General features: G+C 48.2%; 1 protein-coding gene across 1 annotated transcript; it reads left to right on the top strand.

Moving 5' to 3' along the window:
* The first annotated feature begins 1,790 nt into the window (after positions 1 to 1,790).
* Positions 1,791 to 9,794, top strand: LOC111850640 (G protein-activated inward rectifier potassium channel 4-like). Its single transcript, XM_023824754.2, has 4 exons — positions 1,791 to 2,074; positions 3,916 to 3,998; positions 4,277 to 5,150; positions 8,006 to 9,794. Exons 2-4 carry the CDS (start codon positions 3,936 to 3,938, stop codon positions 8,335 to 8,337), a joined length of 1,269 nt encoding a protein of 422 aa, XP_023680522.1. The 5' UTR covers positions 1,791 to 2,074; positions 3,916 to 3,935; the 3' UTR covers positions 8,338 to 9,794.
* The last annotated feature ends 9,116 nt before the right edge of the window (positions 9,795 to 18,910 follow it).

Raw genomic sequence — 18,910 nt, 5'->3', positions numbered from 1 at the left:
TCATCATCTTAATAAAGTAATATATTTAGTTGCGTCCAGTTAGCTAACGACAGCTGCCTTCTTGGGATTCGAGCCCATACCATCCCGGCGAGCTGAATGGCTCCTTAACTGCACTGTCCCCTGGCAGCAAGAGGCCCGGTGCTCAGGGATGCAGTGGGCACTGTGCCAGGGAGGATTAGTCTGGAATCACGGCTGCAGGATTCCTTTAGGCTCCTTTGTCACCGTCGTCCCTCTCTTCCTCGTTGGCCATCTTTCAGGGCTCCTTTCACAGGAAAGCTGGGCAGGGAGATACTGTAACATGCTCTGAAAGTGAAACCTTTCTCTTCGCCACGCCTCCCTGCCTCAGTATCAACCGCGTAGCATGTGAGAAATGTGCATCATCTGGAAACTTGTTCTTTTAGCTTCCTGGTGGATTACGGGAGAGTAGCTGTCTGATCAATGGAGGCGTGGCATCAGAAGATAAAATCTCGTGTTCCTCAAGGTTGACAGTGCACGATTTACAAGCCTGCGGTAACCAGAAGCTTAATACTTGTAATCCCCACACCGCATCCTTAAGTAGTCCAGTTACGGCGTGTATTAGCGACAGGATGGACACGATGATATCACACTTTGTAACACTGAGGTATATTGACTCACGCAGACCCGTATGTCCCTGCCTGCAAGGTATCATGCTCAGAAGTGTGCTGCTTTTGCCAAGTAAACAGAGTTCACCGATTTCTAAAGAACATCCTGTTCTTTCAAACTCTACTGAGAGAAAGCTCAGCTAAGGCCCCGAAAGAGATAAAGGAAGTTCTGCTGGGGGGGGGGGGGGGGTGCACACATGTGGTCCTGGATTGGCACTCAATTAACGCCTGTAAAGAGAACCTTTAGTCACATGATATTTGCAGTCACGTGACTGTAATAGTCACATGACGAGGCCTTTTTCCTGCCCACTGCATCCCCTGCAGGATCATGGCACGGTGAAACCAGCTGCGTCATACTGTCTTATAACCTCACTCACCCCGTCGCAAGCCGTGGTGCTTTAAATCACATTGAAATGAGTCAGCAGCTGCGTCTCCAGTTACGTGGACCCTTGTCCATGATCAAACCTTCGGAGCCCGTTCTACAGGAGAGATGGACCGCAACACAATTCAGGAATCGCCAGCCCCCTCTGTCCACAGCTCCTGTCAAATTTTAGCTGCTTTGAACATCAGCAGTAGCACTATTGCGTCATGCTTCCGGGGTTGGGGGTTCGAATCTCGCCTCCGCCATGTGTGGGGTTTGCATATTCTCCCCGTGTCAGGCTGGTTTCTTCAGGGTCTCCTCTCACAGTCCAAAGACGCACAAAAAGGTTAAGTGGTACCTAACTGGTCCTGTCCAGGCTGTACCCCAGGCTTCCCACAGCCTTGACCATGGATATATATGGGTGCTTGTCAGCATCCTGCTTTAGCAGCAGAACGTGAACTATTGGGCTTGAAAGGTTTGGTGTGGGACTCAGAACCATTCTGGTCATTTCATAACACAGACTTTGGGAGGCACGTTACCAGATATCTTACGGGGTGCTAGGTCTTCAGCTAGCACCTTAGTTCTTAGGTCTTAGTTCAGCTGTTGGAGGATGGGCACAAGGAGGAGCAGCCGCCTACCCACAATGCACATGGGCTTAAACTGACTCCCCTGCTGGGATACATTGAAGAGGAGGAACAGGAGGCTCACAATCTAGCTCGCGCACACACACACACACACACACACACACACACACACATGCGGGGTTGAGTTGAATATGGAGAGCGGAGCTGACACACAGTGTCTCCCCCCACACACAGACACCGCGAATCAACAGGACCTGCGATTAGGGCTGAACACAGACAGAAGCAGGCAGCCGAAGAGGCACGAGTACTCACTCACACGTTTACACGCTGGCTGGCTGGCTCAGGGATGCAGCCAGTGATGGACGGGAGGGAACAGAAGAGGGACCGTGCAGGAACATCAACTCCAAGAGCAGGACATCGCGATCCCTCCGAGGCGGAGCGGCTCTGATCCAGAAACAGGGCAGGCACAGCAGGTACCAGGAGGTCCAGTCTGTCAGGAACCACAGGTAGGACCCATTGGGGGACAGTTCGGAGCTGGGACGGGGTGCGGGAGTAAACCCAGTTGCCACAGCCAGATCACCCAGTCCCCCCCATTTGCTGGGTGTGATTGGCTGATGTGATCTCAGCTACCTACAGTTACTGTCCCGACAGGTTTTCAACTAAATGTGAATGAGTGAGTGAGTGTGAGCGTGAGTGTGGAAGGGTCTGCAGAGCTGCGAACTATGAATCTTTTGGACTGAATTCCAGGCATGATGCCCACACTCCGGAGCACAGCAGCATGGATCTACTTGTCTACAGAGTCCCGGTTGTGTTTCGCCCACCCAGGCTCTGTGTGTGTGTGTGTGCTGGGGGCTGGAGACTCATGTTTAAAGGGACAGCGCAGTACCTCAGGTGGGAGCGACCCTCTGCATGTGTCTGTGCTGCGCTCCTGCAAGTGCAGCATGTCTGACGGTAACAGACGCCACAGAAATTCTCTCACTGCCCCCAGGAGACAGATGTGCTCCTTCCAGGGCTCAGGTCCGGCTCAGGAACGGCACGCCTGGGGGAAAAGCTGAAGCGATACTGAGACCATCAGCAAACAGCTGTGGGTCTGTCAGGGCACATGGTCAGGTGACGTTTATGATCTTTGCACCAGCAGACAGATTTATGCGAAGTTACCAGCTTTGCTAAAACCCCCAGCTGGGAGTTTGAGAGGGGGCTCATACGCGTAAGCACCCCTTCCTGGGGGGGAGGGGGGGGGCTCTGTGACATGGTGCCCCAGGCCCTTTAAACGCCTAGTGACAGTCTGAATGAACTTCATCAAGGCAGCTCTGAGTAGATATGTGGTTCTAGGGTATAACAACGGAGACCCTAATGGGATTCGAGCTGGTAGCGCTTTTTGCTGCCATGCTAATTTCATGCTAATTTCATGCTAATTGACCCAGCATTCACCACCAAGGTCCTATTACCCAACAGTCACGCCTGACTGCTCCTTTACAGTATGAATGGAAAAACAAACATTAACTTTAACCCAGAGTCAGGATGGGTTACACTGTGTATAGTGTTAAGGTCCTAAAGAGCTGGACAGATAGACTGAACACTAAGAAGGCACTCTGGTTCAAAAAAAGTGTGGACTGTCTGGCAGGGAGCTCGAAGGGAACAAAATCATGGACCTGTGGGTCCCTGGGGACTGGGTTGGGAAACACTGATATAAAACATCAAAGACCACAGTGGGCTGGTTTATCATGGCTGTCAATTACCAGCTGCCATAGTTACCGGCAGTGATTGGCGGCACACATGGGTCCCACCCACTCTGGGCTGCTCCAGGCCTTATATCTCCGCCATGGCTGTGCCAGACTGAAGGTCCTTATTGCTCGTGGGAGAAGACATGCGATCCCAAAAGTGCAGCAGATGCGGCGTCCACACGGCACTGCTCCAGGGCCGGGAGACGTTACGTTTGCCAGAAAGCATTTGAAAAACAGTGAGCTCGCCAGTGTGGGGTGCTCACTCGCACATGGGGGCATTTCCTGGTGCACTTGTTCTCATCCCAAAGCATCAGCGCCAACGTGAAAAAGCGCCTCCCAGGGAAGATGCAGGGGAAGAGACTTAAAAGGCATGCAGGCCAGTTTTTAGAGAATTTTTTCAAAGAAGAATTTACTGTAAGTCAATAGCAGACACTTAACAACAAAAAAATTTGTGGGGGGTGTCTGTTGATGATAAAATTTGCTGAGCTGGGCCACCCCTAACGTCTGGACCTCTGAAAGTCTAACCCTTCCTTGCCCCTTATTGACGGCCCTGAGTTAAACATTACATCTCAGTAAAACGGTCCTCAGACCCTTTGCCCCCCCCCCCCCTCCCCCCGTTCCAGGTGACCAAATCGCACTGAGGATGGCTGGAGACTCGCGGGCGTACACGGACCATGACTTGGAGATAGGAGTGCTGTCTACCAAGGTGAGGATCATCTCAGCTTCGCTCTCCACACACCAGGTCCTGGCAACCCCTCAATGCTGATCTCATGCTAACTGACCAATCACCAAGTCCCTTTTACCCGACAGCCACACCTCACTGCCCTGTCACAGTATGACTGGGAAAAAAAAATGTTAGCATTAGCCCAGAATCAGATTGGGTTACATTGTGAGTGTCAGTCTCACCAACAGTCTGTTTCCAGTGATGTGCCAATGGCTGTATCTCACATAGAGATTTTCTCAGTACCTTCACTTGGCCCCCAGGTGAAGAAGCTCCCAAAGCCTGTGAGAGAGATCCCCATCTGCACGGATCGCATGTGCCTGGTCTCCGAGAGCGCCAAGAAGCCCCGGCAGCGCTACGTTCAGAAGGACGGCAAGTGCAACGTGCACCACGGCAACGTGCAGGAGACTTACCGTTACCTCAGCGACCTCTTCACCACACTCGTGGACCTCGAGTGGCACTTCAGCCTGCTGGTCTTCACCTTGGTCTACTGCGTGACCTGGCTCTTCTTTGGGCTGCTTTGGTGGCTCATCGCTTATGCACGTGGTGACCTAGGCCACCTTGGCGAGGAGAGCTGGACGCCTTGCGTGGAAAATCTCAACAGCTTTGTGTCGGCGTTCCTCTTCTCCATCGAGACGGAGACCACCATAGGATATGGTCACCGTGTCATCACCGACAAATGCCCAGAAGGGATCATCCTTCTGCTCCTCCAGGCCATCCTGGGATCCATTGTTAATGCCCTGATGGTGGGCTGCATGTTTGTCAAAATCTCCCAGCCCAAAAAGCGGGCGGAGACATTGGTGTTCTCACACAAGGCTGTGGTGTCGGTGCGGGATGGGCGGCTCTGCCTCATGTTCCGCGTGGGCGACCTGCGCAACTCGCACATCGTGGAGGCTTCCATCCGGGCCAAGCTCATCCGCTCGCAGCAGACCAAGGAGGGTGAGTTCATCCCACTCAACCAGACCGACATCAACGTGGGTTTCGACACGGGAGACGACCGCCTCTTCCTCGTGTCACCACTTACCATTGCCCACGAAATCAACGAGCGCAGCCCGTTCTGGGAGTGGAGCCAGGCACGGATGGAGAAGGAAGAGTTTGAGATGGTGGTCATCCTGGAGGGTATGGTAGAGGCTACAGGTAGGTCTTTGGTTACAGCCAGAGGTGGATATTTAAGGTCCAGAAAGTAAAAATCCAGACTAAGATTTTGCTTCAACCAACCAGTCTGTGACTGCAAGTGTTTATGCTCAACTGATTGGCTAAAACAAAATCTTGCTCTGGATTTTTACTTTCTGCACCTGTAATGTCACCTCTGGTCACAGCACCCTGGCATGACCTCTTTGCTTGTTGTCCCCTAATGTTCGAGCATCCAATCCAAATCTCAGCTGTCAGTGATGCCGCTCTGCCAACCAGGACCCAAAAGATGACTGACCCACCTGCTTTTGCTAAAGCCGGACCTTGGGCTGTGTCCGCTTTTCCGGACTGTCCTCTACAGTGTTACAATGCCGTGTTTATAGGAAAAAGGTCACATGTTACTTGCTAATTCACCCACCACAGATCCTATCTCGTTTATACCTTGATGTGAATGGTGTTTCTGGTTCTCGCTCAGCTTTAAAAAAAAGTGCACTGACACTAACGGGGTACCTGTCGAGTGAGGAAGAAGGGGCGTATGAGGGGGAGGGGCAGGAGGATGGACCGAGTAACCCTTCGGTTTACACTGATGATGCCGCCTTTGCTGGTCCAGGTCACCATTCTTACTGTGCTGGTTAGCTGGAAGGATGCCACATTGAGATCGATGTTGAGTTTTGACAGGAATACTCCACAAAAATAGATCTGATGGAGCGCAACTCCCAGAGCAAGCCGGCTTTTTCACTGTTATCAAACCAGAAGGGCTTGCTAATGGGGCCAGCACCTATATGTGCAGCCATTCGCATACCCAGCAATCTTGAGTGCTGGTATTTTTTAAAGCTCTCTGGATGTAATTTATTATACTATAATTAACATCATGTGGTGCTGTAAATACAGAAGGGCCAGAGTTGGTCACCCTGGTTCATAGATATAACTTTGTCTGCCTCTGAAAAATAGATCAGGAAGCCAGTATAATTATTCTTCACTGGGAGCTAAAGTGTTGTACCGCCTTATTTCTCAAAACTAATTGCTTTTTACAGTGCTGTTTTTGTTGGTCTGCAGCCAATGAACCATAATGAGACCCAATGTGCAGCTATAGTTATTTTTTTAACTAGCTACACTGCTAAACTAATCAGCCAGTGTAGGGCACTCTGGAAGTTTCATGCTAAGCTAATCAGCTAGTCCATGCTACACTGCAGTCCTCATGCTAAGCTAATCAGCTAGTCCAGGCCACAATTGAGCCTTCATGCTAAGCTAATCAGCTAGTCCAGGCCACAATTGAGCCTTCATTCTAAGCTAACAGCCTGTCCAGGGCACATTGGAGCCTTCATGCTCAGCTAACCGGCTAGTCCAGGCTGCACTGGAGCCTTCATGCTAAGCTAACCAGTCAGTCCAGACCATTTTCTTGTGCCGTTTCTCTGTCCGTCATCAAGTTATCTAAGTGAAAAATCCTGCAGGCATCACCCGCTGTCGGTTTAAACAAAAGTTTAAAATGTGACTCATGTGACTTTGGGCACTGGAGGTGACAGGAAGTAGCATCACCACGGCTTAAATGCCACAAAACATATTACACTTAAGCCAGATGGAGGTTATTTGGATATCATAGATACTATATATTGATGTTTCCCGGTAAATGTGCTTAAAAATGTGATAGAAGTAGTTTGGCAGGCGGGACCTGTCCGAACAGTCTAACGAAATGTCGTTAATTATTCATCATTTGAAATGTGTGTCTGAAGTTTCCGCTTTCTCTTTTCTGGGAAGACATTGCCCATATTCCATCAATTTCCTGATCATTTGCCCCAGCCAATCACTCAGACACTTCACTGGTACCCACGGCGACAGACATGCCAATAGCATAGCAGCTCCAGGTCAGCTGACTCACCGTCACTCCAACACCGATGCGGTGCTTAAGCAGGCTGTTGGTTATGCAAGGCACGGTGGAGGTTTGGTTCAAAGGGCCACTGTGCTTCCTTACTAAACGCCTGATGTGTGAGTCAGTGCAGGCAGTGAAAAGCTCTTAAAACCACTGTAGTACTGCACTTGATATTAGGCTATACCCCTTGATATATATGGAAGTGGGTTATCTATGAGTTTGCTACAGTGTTACTGAACTAGACGTTAGGCCTTAGACCTGTGCTGCTTGGCCTGTACTCATTTAGAACATTTTACCTCAGGGGTCCGGTGGACCCCACACACACACGGAACCGGAACTAGCCATTAGATCTTGCCAGACAAGGGCCTTGGAAGTTTGTGAAGCATGATGAGGAGTGAAGAGGAGGTGGCAGGAGGCATAGGAGGAGGCAGGGGGTGTCTGCGTGTTTTTCAGGTCCCCACAATGTAAACCTCAACTTTATAAAAATCTCTGACTGCAATTGAAAAACTAAAATAGCCAAAAGTCTTGTATTTTGTTTGGTTGCTTATGGTTAAGGTTACGGCTGGGTAGGGGTTAAGGTCGTCACTGTGAGGACTAGGATTATGCCCATAGACATAAATGGATGGTCCCCACAAACGTGCTTGTTTACAGTATGTGTGTCCCTGCGTGTGAGTATGTGTGCTTATCTGTATTTGCTAGTTAAGTCTGTCTTGTCCTGTCTTTCCTGAGCTTAACCCCACCCTAGTTGACAAAATGAGTCTCTGTTGGTAGAGAATCTGATACACAGGGAACCTTCCGGAAGCCTCTATGGGAATAGATATCGCCGTGATCCCCTAAAGCCGTTCAAAAGACGCAAAAAGCAGAGAGGGGCACCGTTAGCCTGGGGTGTGCAGACCTGCCGCTCCCTGAGCTCGAGGGTCACGCCTGTGATTTCTGAGCGTCAGAGAGGTATAGGTGTCAAGCTTCTGCCCTCCTGCTCTCCTCCTCTCCACAGGGATGACCTGCCAGGCTCGCAGCTCCTACCTGGACACGGAGGTACTGTGGGGTTACAGGTTCACCCCAGTCCTCTCTCTGGAGCAGGGCTTCTATGAGGTAGACTATACCAGCTTCCATGAGATCTACGCTACGGACACACCCTCCTGCAGCGCCAAAGAGCTGGCCAATGGTCCAAGGGGACCCCAGACGTCCCCCCTGCTGCCCCGCCCAGACCCAGCACCAAGACTCCATCTCCGGGACTTGCCCATGATCCTCGAACCCCTGCTTCTGGAGTGCGATGAGGAAGGGGAGGTGGAGGAGTCCAACAGCCCCACAGGAGGGGTAGGGTAGGTGCTAGATCATTGGACATGGCGGCTTGCAGAAGGAGCTTTAGCTCGACCATTTGGGCATCTAGCGAATGTGACCCTACGTCACGTGGTATACTGGCCAACGAAGCTCACCTGGAAGGACCCTAATCCAAAAGATTATCCAAGTCAAACGGCATGCGCTGCTAAAAACAGGCTGCACTGAGAATGGAAGGAGCAGCAGAGGCAAGTGGGATCCTTCCAGGGATGGGGGTGCCTCTCTTGGACCATAGGATATATGACGCTGAGCACCGTCAGGGTGTTAAATCCCCCTTCAGCCTAATTTAGGGAAGCTGATGCTTTTTGTAACGATCATACGACATACAGCTCCATTCAGAACCCTGTTTGAGTTTTGTTTGAAGACATATTTGAGGTGCAATTACTTTACAGCCTGCCGAAATATTAAAGGCCCATAACAAATACCCCCAAATTAAACCATGTTTCTTTGATCTGTTTGAAACATGAATTATCTATATATCGCCACTGATGTTAACATGCATTGATCAGTATTATATGCCTAGTATTCTTCAATATGACTTTTACATATAATACAGCACACTCAAAGAAAACTCAGTATTGCTACATATACAAGTCCTGTAAATTCTTTTGTTTTTTTCCTGTGGATTTATATAAACATATCTGATCGATAAAGTACAATTTTGGGTAAGCCAGGGTCAATTTCAACTCCGAGTGTTGCTTTTAAGGACTCAAAGAAGTATATGAACAACAGCAAACAAAAACCGCGTTGAAAAAAATGGAAAATGCACAGCACTATCCAGGTTAGCAAGCGACGGGGCGAATGATTCACGCGCAGCTTCAGGAAGCAGAAGCACAGAGCCTTTCCTGCCACAGCACCGTTAATAACGCATTTCGTATCGCAGTCTCAGTATTCGACGTCCCGGTGCTTATTACAGCCATGATTCATAAGCACCGTTTAACGTTAAATCTAAAGCTGCATGTCCAGTAATGAGTAGCGTGATTTCCCTGAAGCTGCAGAATCCTAACCACCCCAGCCACACTGATTTCTAAGTTTTGTGGGAAGATAAATTAATAGCTACATACCATGTGCATTGTTGATTATGTTCTTATCTCTCAGTTGGAAACCTAGTTTACTCAGAGATTTAACCTGAAGTGACAATTCGGTATAAACCAGTGCTCCTCATCCCGGTCCTTGGGCACCCCAAGTCCATGTTTTTTCTCCTACTGGGAGATGGGAAGGAGCAAAAACTATGGACCATCTGGGGGCCCGATGACTGGGTAGAGAAACACCAGTATAAGCTTTACTGAAATGAATAAGGTAAAATGAACACATAGAACTGGTAAATATACATCAAATTTACATATAAAATGCATATTAAATTCAAACATAAAATATATACTGAACTAAACCTGCTTGTACTAAATGCAACACTCACTGTAGAGTCACCCAGCTCTAAGACTCAAAATGGCTTTTATCAGCATGTGGGAATGAGTTTCTGGCTAAATCACAGAAGACATTTTCATTTTTCTATATTTAAACTTTTATGTATATATGCTGACATTTTAAATCCAGTGGTGAACAGAATTTGGGTTAAATTCTGATGCATCCTTTTTACCATAGATTTGAATAATGTATATGAAAAATATCAGTATATTTATGTTGTACATAGAATTTTATCTAAGAATTTCATGTGTGGGTTATTATTATTATTATTCTTTTACCCTAAACTGACTTTTTTTACTGAATAGATTTCAGTCCAACAACAAAATAAACAAACTTCTGGTTCTTTTGATTGTTTTGTTAACTTTGGTTCGAAGGGAGTTCATTTTTTGAGTCTTGAGTCTTCATCTATCTGACACGTCTCCAGAGGTAGATTCTATTCTATTATTAGGTTCAAGTGCATCAGGCCAGCTTATGAAATGAAACACGTCTTACTAAAGACTAGGGAGTGAGCGGCACAAATCACGGAGCACAGCGGACAGCGGCTGGGGCCAGAGTCCAAACACGTGACAGGAACTTGACTCTTCAGCTCCCAGCTGGTGTGCTGGAGATGTTGGAATGCTGGACCTGAATTACTCCAGGACAACCTCCATCTGCAGACCAGGGTTACATCTGAGTAAAAGTGAAAGGCAGACAAAAAAAATTAAAAAGAAATAAAGTTCCAGGCTTCCTGAGTAACCACTGCCCAGTGACCTAACACACACTTACACACTCACTCACTCAAACACACAGCTGTCAGGCGCTCATGGAATGTTCTGGTCACCACTATAAATACTACCAAGAAAAGAGGCCCGTTTACCATCCCTGAAGATTTACAGCAGCGTATGGGTTATTACTGGGGCAGTGCATCTGGGCGCATGCTTGCATGCCGCATGCCGCATGCCGCTTCCCTTTCCGGGTTCCGATTCCCATCCGCGCCTGAAAGCTCATGTCACGCTGAGTGTTTATATAACCGCCTCCGTGACCTGAGGTTGTAGTTTCGGTTTACAGGAGAGGGACTGCCGTCAGGCTCTCGAGCCTGGTGAAATGTCTGTGCACGCCCATGTGGGGTGCTTATTTTAACCAATCGGGGCGAGCGAAGGACAGGTGGGACACGTCACCGCACACGTGCGACGTGTGTCACCGAACCCGCTTGACGAGGGCACACGACGAGAGATGCGCTAGGGCAGAAATATCCCTTCCCCCCCCCCCCATCCCTTCCTGACACACCCCAGGCATACAGGCGGCCCATTGCCCTTGTAAATCAGCCCACAATAACACGTCTATGCAGAATAACTACATTAAACTGTTCATTTGGGATTTTTCTACAGTAATTCCGGCACATTCTGAGACCTGCCCCCCATGCTGAACCACCACAGATCATCAGTACGGTGTCTGGAGTCACGCTCCCCTGTCCGTCTCATTGCCCAGGGGGTTCAGACAGGCTGGTGTCCCCAGCGATCGTCAGACATCAGCACACTGTCTCAGCGCGGACTCTACTTACCCTATAAGCCCCTGTCTCAGCGCGGACTCTACTTACCCTATAAGCCCCTGTCTCAGCGCGGACTCTACTCACCCTATAAGCCCCTGTCTCAGCGCGGACTCTACTTACCCTATAAGCCCCTGTCTCAGCGCGGACTCTACTCACCCTATAAGCCCCTGTCTCAGCGCGGACTCTACTTACCCTATAAGCCCCTGTCTCAGCGCGGACTCTACTCACCCTATAAGCCCCTGTCTCAGCGCGGACTCTACTCACCCTATAAGCCCCTGTCTCAGCGCGGACTCTACTTACCCAATAAGCCCCTGTCTCAGCGCGGACTCTACTCACCCTATAAGCCCCTGTCTCAGCGCGGACTCTACTCACCCAATAAGCCCCTGTCTCAGCGCGGACTCTACTCACCCTATAAGCCCCTGTCTCAGCGCGGACTCTACTCACCCAATAAGCCCCTGTCTCAGCGCGGACTCTACTCACCCTATAAGCCCCTGTCTCAGCGCGGACTCTACTCACCCAATAAGCCCCTGTCTCAGCGCGGACTCTACTCACCCTATAAGCCCCTGTCTCAGCGCGGACTCTACTTACCCTATAAGCCCCTGTCTCAGCGCAGACTCTACTTACCCTATAAGCCCCTGTCTCAGCGCGGACTCTACTTACCCAATAAGCCCCTGTCTCAGCGCGGACTCTACTTACCCAATAAGCCCCTGTCTCAGCGCGGACTCTACTTACCCTATAAGCCCCTGTCTCAGCGCGGACTCTACTCACCCTATAAGCCCCTGTCTCAGCGCGGACTCTACTCACCCTATAAGCCCCTGTCTCAGCGCGGACTCTACTCACCCTATAAGCCCCTGTCTCAGCGCGGACTCTACTCACCCTATAAGCCCCTGTCTCAGCGCGGACTCTACTTACCCAATAAGCCCCTGTCTCAGCGCGGACTCTACTCACCCTATAAGCCCCTGTCTCAGCGCGGACTCTACTCACCCAATAAGCCCCTGTCTCAGCGCGGACTCTACTCACCCTATAAGCCCCTGTCTCAGCGCGGACTCTACTCACCCAATAAGCCCCTGTCTCAGCGCGGACTCTACTCACCCTATAAGCCCCTGTCTCAGCGCGGACTCTACTTACCCAATAAGCCCCTGTCTCAGCGCGGACTCTACTTACCCAATAAGCCCCTGTCTCAGCGCGGACTCTACTTACCCTATAAGCCCCTGTCTCCGCGCGGACTCTACTTACCCTATAAGCCCCTGTCTCAGCGCGGACCCTACTTACCCTATAAGCCCCTGTCTCAGCGCGGACTCTACTTACCCTATAAGCCCCTGTCTCAGCGCAGACGCTACTTACCCTATAAGCCCCTGTCTCAGCGCGGACTCTACTTACCCTATAAGCCCCTGTCTCAGCGCGGACTCTACTTACCCTATAAGCCCCTGTCTCAGCGCGGACTCTACTTACCCTATAAGCCCCTGTCTCAGCGCGGACTCTACTTACCCTATAAGCCCCTGTCTCAGCGCGGACTCTACTTACTCTATAAGCCCCTGTCTCAGCGCGGACTCTACTTACCCTATAAGCCCCTGTCTCAGCGCAGACTCTACTCACCCTATAAGCCCCTGTCTCAGCGCGGACTCTACTTACCCTATAAGCCCCTGTCTCAGCGCAGACTCTACTTACCCTATAAGCTTCACAGAATTTTTTTTTCCTCCTGTTCTCGGGTGAATGCAGGCAGGCAAAATAATGAGCTCAAACACAAGAAATATCTCAAACCCTTCTGACCCCGCCGCTCATATTAAACATTATTAAAAAACAGTTTGCAGTTACTGATTAAAAGTTTTAAAGAAAAAAAAAAACAATGAATTTTCAGAATGGAGCCTAACTTTATTTGTTTAGACTGTCGTGTTTAATCATGTTCTATATGTTAAGCCTTGGGGTAGGACTCATTCTTAGGTATCTGAGTGTTTGTCTTCTAAGGTCTACAAATCTGTGAAGAGCTTCACACAGAAGGGCAGCTGGTTTTTCTCTTAAAGTCTACAGTTTACAGAACAAGCCCTCCTCGAGCCTGCTGGAAATGGATTGCCACAAGGGCAGTTGATTCACAATTCCCCTGTTTCTTTTGCTGTCTTCTGACTTTTCTATCCCGAAGGTCACCCAAAAGCAAGTAATTCAATGGGACTTTTTTATCGAGTCCATTAAATTCAATCAGTCGGCAGCTGGTAGCAATGCAGTCAGAATGACTGAACGCTAAAACCGCTGTGCTCTTATAAATATAGTAATGGCTGAATAATTTCAGAAAACGCATGATGTGTTTTAAATAAAACCTGGAAGTGGACGTTATGGGCGTCGTGGGCGTCTTTTGCGCGGATCTCTTTGTCTGGGTACTCTGACTTAAAGCTGGTCTGCCCTTGAGATAAAAAGCGCGTCAGTAACGCACTCCCTCCTACGAACCAAAAGTCACCATTTAAAACGGGCATTTTCTTCCGCTGTGTGACTGAACAGCGCTTACCGCCGGGCTCTCCAGCGGTCCTTGAGCCGCATCCCCCGAGATCTAGCACGGTTCCGCTCCCAGGCAGAAGGGTATCGGCTCTGTACCCATGGCCAGGTAACTCCTGAGACACGTAACGCTGCAAGTTCTTGTGCTTATTATGAGTTTTTTTTCCCATCGCGTCGTGAACCGTTTCGTAGTTCAACAACGGGCTCATTGCGTCCCCAAACCCCGCTGTGTCAGTAATTGAGTTGTCTTTTATTTTGTGTTAAGACACTGCACCTCTAAGCCATTTAATAGCGCACTAGGGATCAATCGTGTTTCGGGTAATTGCACATCTTAACTAAACTTTTTTTTTTACAAAAACAGAACTCTGCAATTTGTCTTGTATGGTACGTATCCAAACTATTTATATTAATACAAAAAATGTGCCAATGACATGCACAATAGGTCATACTACAGACACCCCGCTTGCATTTTGACGACCGTCTGCCTTTGATCTGAAACAAATTGCGTGAGTCATTTACACGCTAATGTCACACCAGAGATCCACATCCTGGCCTGTTACATAATCGTTCCCTGAGTCTCTCGATGAAAATCTTTATGTTGCGTAACCAGCCTATTGCATAAAGATGAAGTTTCTAGACGAATTTCTTTCAGACGTTTTCCTAAGGCAAAATACTCTTCTTGGGGTAGAAAATAATAATGTTGAGCTACAATTTTCAGCACTTTACCAGAGTAATAAAATCGACTCACCATCCAGATTAAAAAGAAAAAAAATCAGCGTTAGAACATAAAATGAATGTCTTGCAAAAAATAATATATGATGAAATGTTATGGGGACCAACCAGGTGATTTCAATCGTTTGGAAAAGTAAAGGGATACATACAGTGTGTTTGCCTGCATGTATGTTTGTGTGTGTGTGTGTGTGTGTGTATGTATATATATATAAACTATTTTCTTTCTGTAGTTGTGACCATTTCTTCTTAAAATCCTTTTGAGGTATCACACATTCGTCCATCATTTGGGGCAGCACAGACAGTTGAAAAAAGGAGAGAGAAGCTGAGAAGAAAATCAGCTGTTTACGCTGCTTCAAGGAGCAAGCAGCTAAATAAAACTCCAGGTTTTCGCTTACTGCACTGTGAGGCTGTGACAGGTCTGGGTTTGGGATCCGCCACTGCAGAACCACACAGGTCCCTAAGCTGAAGCATCTGTCCGTCTGGATTAGCACGTTGCTTGAGGGCAGAGGAGCAAACGAGGAAATGATTATGTCGTACTGTTACTTGTTTGTTCAGCTTTTGTCAGCCGCTGCCTTATGGATAGTGTGCAGTGGTAGAAATACAGTTGAGATACACTGACTTAGGTGATATTGTGGGGCTGTATCCTGAATGCTTAGTTAAGTTCTGTTCTCCTTTCCACATCCACCTGCAGCACCACTGAACAATTTTGCAGCCGCATGCGGTACCACCGAACAGTGCAGCACCCGCATGCAGTACCATCAAAAAATATGGCATCCGCATGCAACTCCATTGGACAATGTGGCATCCGCATGCAACTCCATTGGACAATGTGGCATCCGCATGCAACTCCATTGGACAATGTGGCATCCGCATGCAACTCCATTGGACAATGTGGCATCCACATGCAAAATGGCACTTTGTGCAACTTCGCTGGGTTCTCACCTGTTTCCTTTACAATGTTCCTTCCTTCTAAGGCTAACAGGCTATAAATTACCACTGTAATTTTGTTGTTTGTTGTTCTCAGCAATTCAATGACAATAAAGTCTTATCTTATCTTATATGATCTTTTCCAGCTACTGTCGCACCCTATTGTGAAGCCGTTTCCTTTGCATTATCGCAACTCCCTTTATCTGATTTTTAGATACGTAGATGGATTGTGTGCCCAACTGCTAGCGAGTTAGTCCTTTTCACTGAGGGCATCACCTGAGCAGATGAGTAAGTGTAGGGAATCCTGGGTATTAGTGACTGCGGGGGCGGCTCTCCCATCGTAAATGAACACGAAGGGCGATCAAACATTTAAATAGACTTGGCAGCAAAACAGACAAAAAGAGGAAGAGAGTTAGTCCAAGAAGGTCACTCCTGTGGGCACCCCCAAGTCATTCGCACCAGTGCTGACTTCCACATGGCGTACGAAGAGGCCTCCTTCTCAATGTCAACTGTCATTGTGACCTTTCCTCAAAGAATTCCCCCTTCAAGGTCACAGTGGCAGAGTCCCCCAGGTTACAGGCCAATGGAAAATGCTGGTAAATCTCCGTCGGGGAGGGGGGAGGTGATGCTGGTCAGCAGGCTTCACATCTCACGGGTGGTAAAACAAACACCATTAGTAAACCATCAATTATCAACCTGTGCTCCTTTTCCGGATGAAAAATCACGGTGACAGCAAGGAAAGGAGAACAGAACTTAACTAAGCATTCAGGATACAGCCCCACAATATCACCTAAGTCAGTGTATCTCAACTGTATTTCTACCACTGCACACTATCCATAAGGCAGCGGCTGACAAACGCTGAACAAACAAGTAACAGTACGACATAATCATTTCCAATCATTTGCTTAAATTGTTAGCCTGTGCATAAACAAGTAACTGCAGCAAATTATGCATGGATGCTGGAAGCATTTTTTTTCCAACAAAAAGAATTTAAGCAGACCTTAAGAAGGTGGTCTATATAAGGACAGGGGACCACAAGGATGTGCGGTGTAGCCGCAGGGACATGCAGTGAAACCACAGAGAGATCCACTGTATCCATGTGGACGCCAGCTGTAACCAAACGGATGTGCGGCGTAACCACAGAGACATGCAGTGAAACCACAGAGAGATCCACTGTATCCATGCGGACGCCAGCTGTAACCAAACGGATGTGCGGCGTAACCACAGAGACATGCAGTGAAACCACAGAGAGGTCCACTGTATCCATGCGGACGCCAGCTGTAACCAAACGGATGTGCGGCGTAACCACAGAGACATGCAGTGAAACCACAGAGAGGTCCACTGTATCCATGCGGACGCCAGCTGTAACCATACTGATGTCCACTGTAACCACACAGAAATCAACTGTAACCATATTGATGTGCACTGTAACCACATGGACATCAACTGTATCTACGCGGACATGTACTCATAGACATAAATCCCGGGGCTCAAACCCCCTCCTTCATGAGGCCTGTCCACCCCCACCCCCAATACATCATTGTAAACCTATGTCATTTTAAACAGTAAGCACTTTCGTCAGTTATAAATGCAAACCAATGTATTTTTAAGTTCCGAAAGACTTCATCCCCCCCGTCCCTCAGAGTGGTTTGATCCGCTGCCTGCTATTCCGAATGCCATTACGTCTCAGTACTCACTGACCACCAGTAAGTAGCGGCTTTGCAAACATAAACTTAAGACAGAGAATGTGTCAAACTCATTTCTTTACTTCTACCACTCAGTAGACTAACACTCATTTGTCTGCTAATTGTCAGCTCTGTTGCCTCATGGGTGAATCTTTAGCTTCATTAGCATTACAGCAGTTAAGGGGTGTTGTTTCTCTCCTACTGTAAATAACACCGCATGCTGCGTGTTTGTCTTGTCAGCCGGCCAAAATGTCAACAAGTAAAACAAGTATGTAAAACAAAAGTCCACAGTCATATCATAGGCAATTTGACAAAGTCTTCATTAAAGAATTAATTGCTTATAGGAACGTTAACATAATGGTGTCATTAGGCAAAGTAGATAGAGAGAACAGAGTCGCCCTATATTTCGTGGTATAATTGTACATATCTTGTTTTGAAAAACACTACAATAAATAAATATTTTTGAATTTTTTGAATATTTTGTTTGATTTAGTTGGGTTATTCATTGAGGTTTTTCTACTGCTTTCAGAACTGTACTATTTTGAGGGTTATATTCAAGTAAAGCAGCTCAAGCAGACTCAGATTAGTCCAGTGTAATGACTTTATAACGTATTTAAAACATTTGAATGCTAACTTTAGTCAGTTCTCTAGTACATATAATAATACTATAAACATTTAATACAAGTATAACTTTTGCCGGCATCTTTCGTGTTTGTGTGTGTGTCCCCACCAATGAAATAAAATTTTCATCCATGCATGTATTATAACTACACGGATGTGCACTGTAGCCACACGGATGTGTTTCCCAGTTGTGGTTTGAAGGTGTTTTCAGGGCACGCCGGTAATCTGGTTTTACTTGGTGGGGTTTGCCAGGTATAAACGGTGAAGCACCTGGGGGTGTCGGGAATGGGAGGGGCTCGCAGAGACATCGGGACAGATTTTGTTGAGAGTTGAGGCCGGCGGGGGAACAGTGGCATCTGACGTGTGGATTTGTAGAGATGCACCTCGACTACCCTGCTGAAGGGTACAACAGAATAATCATTCATGTGACCTTGCAGTGCTTTTTGGTCACAAGTGCAGGTAGCTTCCAGTTTAACTGCCCTCCTGAGGACGAATTGGCCGCACGGCAGTGAGCAGGATGCCTTTGCTCCGGCCCAGGGAATGAACACACGGGGACTGCCGTGAAAGTCACCCCTCTGGTGGAAAAAACAACAGCTCATGATCCATAAGTGCCAGCAATTAGGCAGAAGTGCACGGACGACCTCACCCTCGAACTCCACCTCGGGGCATCATCAAGAAGCTTATTATTCGTAGTTTATAAAGAGTATTTTGTTCTGCACCTGTGAACTCCAGGGCCAAGCTGACCGAGGCCAGAGTAAAATATGAAGTGCAACATCAGCGCCCCCTAGGGGAAGGATATATTAATGCTTCGACGAAGCTCGGGCTGGTTTCTTTGGTGCCTCCTCTGGGCACGTGGGTTTGATTCTGGCTCCAGGTGCCTACGAGGGGATTTTTTTTTGTTTTCACTATGTGCATGTCGCCCTCCTAACACTATCACGAGGTGCCCGGTGAACGGCTGAAGCTGAGGGCGCCTTCCTGCGAGCGTGTTTGGGGTGTTTAGGATGCACCCTGTTTGGCAGCCGGTGCTGTCTGGCGTAGACCCTGAGATTTCGGCGGCACCCCCCCCCCCCCCCCCCCACCCCCAATTAGGTATGCTCTTACTGACAATGAAAACCTGCATTATTTAAAAGGCACGAATGCACCAGATTGAGGGGAAAAG

This window comes from Paramormyrops kingsleyae, chromosome 24 (genome assembly GCF_048594095.1).
Source record: "Paramormyrops kingsleyae isolate MSU_618 chromosome 24, PKINGS_0.4, whole genome shotgun sequence".
Lineage (NCBI taxonomy): Eukaryota > Metazoa > Chordata > Actinopteri > Osteoglossiformes > Mormyridae > Paramormyrops > Paramormyrops kingsleyae.
The sequence above is the reverse complement of the archived record's forward strand: the minus strand, read 5'-3'. Positions and strand labels throughout refer to the sequence as shown.

Excerpts from the sequence above, each read along its gene's own strand:
- LOC111850640 (XM_023824754.2), top strand. The coding sequence starts at position 3,936 with ATGGCTGGAGACTCGCGGGCGTACACGGACCATGACTTGGAGATAGGA. Across the intron at positions 3,999-4,276 it reads TAGGAGTGCTGTCTACCAAG|GTGAAGAAGCTCCCAAAGCC; the intron begins GTGAGGATCATC and ends CTTGGCCCCCAG. Across the intron at positions 5,151-8,005 it reads GGGTATGGTAGAGGCTACAG|GGATGACCTGCCAGGCTCGC; the intron begins GTAGGTCTTTGG and ends TCCTCTCCACAG.